Source organism: Vombatus ursinus, unplaced genomic scaffold (assembly GCF_900497805.2).
Source record: "Vombatus ursinus unplaced genomic scaffold, bare-nosed wombat genome assembly UNPS02003292.1, whole genome shotgun sequence".
Taxonomy (NCBI): domain Eukaryota; kingdom Metazoa; phylum Chordata; class Mammalia; order Diprotodontia; family Vombatidae; genus Vombatus; species Vombatus ursinus.
Genome location: NW_020943070.1, coordinates 2,201,905 through 2,206,612, shown reverse-complemented (window position 1 = coordinate 2,206,612; position 4,708 = coordinate 2,201,905). Strand labels below are relative to the sequence as shown.

Here is a 4,708-nt window from a genome sequence, read left to right as displayed (position 1 = left end):
TTTTCATCTCTTGTCTTTCTGTGTATGTCATCCCTCACTCTCTCACTGTATCTCTTGATATCTCTCTCTCTTTCTCCCTTCCTCTCCCATGTGGGTCTGATGGTCGCATTCTGTCTCTCTCGGTGTGTCTCTCTGGCCTCTGCCTCTGCTTCTGCCTTTCTCCCTGTGCCCCTCCTCTCTCCCCTCTGTCTCTGTCGTTCTCCTTCCTCTTCTCCCCGTTGATCACAGGTGGGCTCCTTCTTCATGATCAACCTGTGCCTCGTTGTCATAGCGACCCAGTTCTCCGAGACCAAGCAGAGAGAGCACCAGCTGATGCAGGAGCAGCGCCGGCGGTACCTGTCCTCCAGCACCGTGGCCAGCTACGCAGAGCCTGGGGATTGCTATGAGGAGATCTTCCAGTATGTCTGCCACATTCTGCGCAAGGCCAAGCGCCGAAGCCTGGGCCTTTACCATGCCCTCCGCAGCCGCCACCAAGGCCAGGTGGAGCCTGGTGTGGGGGCCAAGCCTGAGGCGGGGAATGTCAAGGAACAGAGACGGGACAGTAAGTGGCCAGGGTGCGGGAGCAAGCCCCAGAAGCCCAGGCCACTCACTCCAGAAAGAATGACCATCCCTTCAAACTCATTCATTCATTTGTTTACTTAATCAACATCCATTTATACCTCATCCACTGTGTGTGCTGCACTGGACTAGAGGCCCAGCAGAATACAGAGGCTCAAGGTCGTTCAGTTCAAAAAGTAATTTTTTCTTTTGGTTGGGCAGTGGGGGTTAAGTGACTTGCCCAAGGTCACACAGCTAGTAAGTGTTATGTGTCTGAGGCTGGGTTTTAACTCGGGTTCTCCTGAATCCAGGGCCAGTGCGCTATCCACTGTGCCACCTAGCTGCCCCCCAATAAATAACTATTAAGCACCATGGATAGAGAGCTGGCTTTGGAGCCGGGAAGCCTGGGTTCAAGTCCCATCTGGCTGTGTGATCCTAGGCAAGCCACCTAACCTCTTAGTGCTTTTGGCAATTCTCTAGGACCCTAAGATACAGAGAAGGTGCCAACATGCATTGTAAGAGGGAATTTCCTCACCTGGGAGTCTCTTTTTGTAGCCATGAAATCACAGGTCCAATTCTGTGCAAGGCGCTATGCTGGGCCCTGGGGATGCAAAGATAAGAAGTCCCTCAGCCCCATCTTGTAGGACCTTAAAGCCAACTACAGGAACTTACAGGTGACTGCCAAAACATTCATTGAATTCCTGCCGTATGCTTAGGGCTGGAGAGACAGAGCTGGAAGTGAAATGGTTCCCCGCTCTCAGGGAGGAGCCATGGCTTGAGAGGTAGAAGCATTCCTGCTGCTTACCTGGCCAGATCAGTTCTGTTAAAGTCTCCTAGGAAAACAGAACACTATGAGAGAAGATGGTGGAGGGGAAGGAAGGAGGGCAGTGGGGAAAGAAATCCAGGTCTGAGAATGGGGTGAGGCCAGGCAGGGAATGGAGGAAAGCTGAGGCGCCATCTGGGGCACTGGGAGCTGTCCTTGGTCCTCAAGCATGGTGCCTATGGAGAGGGACAAGTAGGAGAGAAGACTGGAATGGTGGGCTGGAGCCAGATGGTCGAGGGCCTAAAATGACAATAACTGGCATTTCTGTAGCACATTAAAGTTTGCAAATCACTTTACACACTTGATCTCATCTGAGCCTCACAAGAGGAGCCTGGGAAGTCAAATGACGCAGTGGAAGACTTGAGATGCGACCTCTGATGCTTACAACCTCTGTGACCCTGGGCAAGTCTTTTCAAGTCCATGTGCCTCAGTTTTCTTGTCTGTAAAGTGAAGAGCTTGGACTAGATGGCCTGGAAGGGCCTCTGAATCATCCACGTGCCTTCAGTCTCTTTCATTCCTTAATCCTGAACCCTATGCTTTTCCCCGGGGGGAAAAAAGCCAAAAAGGGTCCCCAGAATCAGGGGAGAGGCTGCTGCTATTTTTGAAGAGACCAACGAGTGATAGTTTAAGTGAATTCCCCAAACTATAGATATTTGTAAGCATGAGAGCCAAAGTTCCCTGACCTCTGACAGTGTAAGGTATTGCCAGGGACAAAACTGGTGCTGAGCTTGCTGCCCATACGTAGTCATCATTCCCAGACCTTTGGTGTTCTCTGTCAACACACTTAGTACTGGAGTCACAGTGTAAAGGCCAGCCTAGGAGATGGAGCCTAGAATCCTGGGCTCTCCCTGCTTAGGTACACTACCTATAGGCAGTCCAGAGTGGGAAAAGTCTGAGGTCCTCTTTAAGGCTGTTGGTTATAATTAAGCTGTGTGACAAGAAGCTGCCCCCTTCCTTCCTTCCTCCTTACCTCTTTCCTCCCTCTTCCTTCCTTCTTCCCTCTCTTTCTTCTTCTCTTCCTTCCCTCCTGATTATGGCAACAAGATGCCAAGTAGGTCACCAGGAGACACCACTTGAGAAAAGCTTCTGTGGCTTCATAGAAATCTGAACCTGAGCAAAAGGCCTTTGAGTGGAGAAGACGGCTCAGTGCCTTTGCTCTCACTGTGTCTTATATCCGTAATGTTCTTGCCCTCCTGCCAGGACTCCTTTTGTTGAAGTCCCTTCCGAGAACGAGAAATGTAGTTTAGTAGAAAAAAATACTGGATTTGGAATCAGAAGATCTGGGTTCAAATCCTGGATCTGCTCCTTGCCACCCATACAACTATGGGCAAGTTGTTTCATTTTCCTAGTCCTCTGCTTCTAACCCTAGCCTATAAAATAAGGGAGTTGGATTGGGTGCCCCATAAAGTCTCTTCCATCTTTAAATTGAAAATACTATGGTACTGCTTACTTAGGAGCTGCTTCCTCCATGAAGCATTCCCTGATCCCTCCACATGAAAGTCCTAGGATTGTGTCTTCAAGGATCATAAGTAATTTTCCCAGGGTTATACAACTAGTAAGTAGAGCTGGATTCAAACCCAAGACAACTGACTTTTGCCTCCTCAAATAATAGCACCTCAGTTGCAGAGTTGTGAGGATCAGATGAGGTAATATTCTTAGAGAGCGCTTGGCCTGATGCCTGACGCATAGGAAGTACCGTATAAATGTTTATTCCCTTTCTTTCTCCTGGTCTAGAACTTTCCCTTTAGATGATCCCACTCTCCCTTGTGTCGTAGCTACTTGTGGACTCATTCTTCTACTTGTTAGATCATAAGCTCCTTGAGAGAAGAGCTTGCTTTGCATCCCCAACACTGAGCCCAGGATTCCTCACAGAGTAGGTTCTTGAAAAATGTGCATAGACTTGGTGTTGAATTATCATTCTTTCTGTTGTGAGTGGATTCTCATTCAATTTCCAGACCTTTCTCTGTGGGCCTTTTGGGAACTGGTCTACCACAAGGGGCCGGCAAACCTGACCATACCCTCTTCTCCTTGCCTTACAGGGCTGTGCCAGAAACATGTTCCCCTGGATTACCCACCCCATACCCTTGTGCAGCCTATCTCTGTGACGCAGATCTCCGACCCTGGCAACTGCCCCCACTGCCGGCAAGAGAGAGATCAACATCTGTCCCTGGCAGAGAGCGATGATGACTTTGGGCCGGAGGAAGGCTCTGCCAACGATATAGAAGGGGAAGGTGGAGGGAGCAGTGAAGGAACCCTGGACCTGGAGAAGGAGGAAGAGGAGGGAGAGAAAGGCAGTGGGGCAGCCAGGCTGTGTGGGGATGTATGGCGGGAGGTGAGGGCCAAGCTGAGGGGCATCGTGGACAGCAAGTACTTTAGCCGAGGCATCATGATTGCCATCCTGGTGAACACGGTCAGCATGGGCATCGAACACCACGAACAGGTGAGTGTTACCCGGGCCCTGGCCCGTAGGAGCTGCGGGTGGGGCTGAGGAAGGGACAGAGTAATGTTGAAGCTCCTGGGCGATGGCTATTACTTTTAGAGTCTTACCAATGATACTAACTCATATTTCCATGGCGTTGGAGGGTTTCTGAATCATGTGACTTGCCCGAGATCACACAGCTCAGGAAGGGCAAGCCTGACAGACATTTACTGAGTGGCAGTATATCCATATTCAGTACCCTTTATGTACGGAGCAGGGCTGGGCACGAGGGACGAGACACGGTTTTCAGGGACCTCAGAGTCCAGCTCTTATCCCCGAAAGGATCCCAACGAAAACATCGCTGACCAGTGGCCGTCTAGCCTCTGCTCGAAGACCTCCGTGCACAAAGAACCCATTAGCTCCCAGGCAGCTCAGACACTCTAGATCAGCTCCTGCTGTGGGGAAGGGTCTCCTGACATCAAACCTAAATCTGTCCCTTCTCAGCTTCTATGTGCTGCTCCTGGCTCTACCCCACATGGTCAGACAGGACAAGGCTAAGCCCTCCTCCATATGATACTTGGTATTCAGATGCTTGAAGACAGCTCTCAGATTCCTTGGAGCACAGGATTATACGTAATAGGACCTGGGTTTGAATCCCAACTTAGCTACTTACTAGCTGTGTGATCTTGAGCCAGTCACTTAACCTTTCTCTTTGAAGTTCAGTTTTTTCATCTGTTAAATGCAAGTGTTGGACTAAATTACCCTTAAGATTTCTCTCAGCTCTGACAGTCTCCGTTCTGGCTTCTCCCAGCTCTGACGTTCCTTGTTCTAAGTCCCTCCCAGCTCTGACATCCGGTGGTAAGACCAGCTCTGACATCCCTTGTTCTAAGTCCCTCCCAGCTCTGACATCCCCTCTTCTAAGGCCCTTC

General features: G+C 50.1%; 1 protein-coding gene across 1 annotated transcript in view; it reads left to right on the top strand.

The window, feature by feature from the left end:
* The window catches only part of CACNA1I (calcium voltage-gated channel subunit alpha1 I), a 220,582-nt gene that overhangs the window by 137,521 nt on the left and 78,353 nt on the right, over positions 1 to 4,708 (top strand). Inside the window, 2 exon segments of the mRNA XM_027871198.1 lie at positions 229 to 541; positions 3,400 to 3,800. Coding sequence (XP_027726999.1) covers positions 229 to 541; positions 3,400 to 3,800 — 714 coding nt within the window.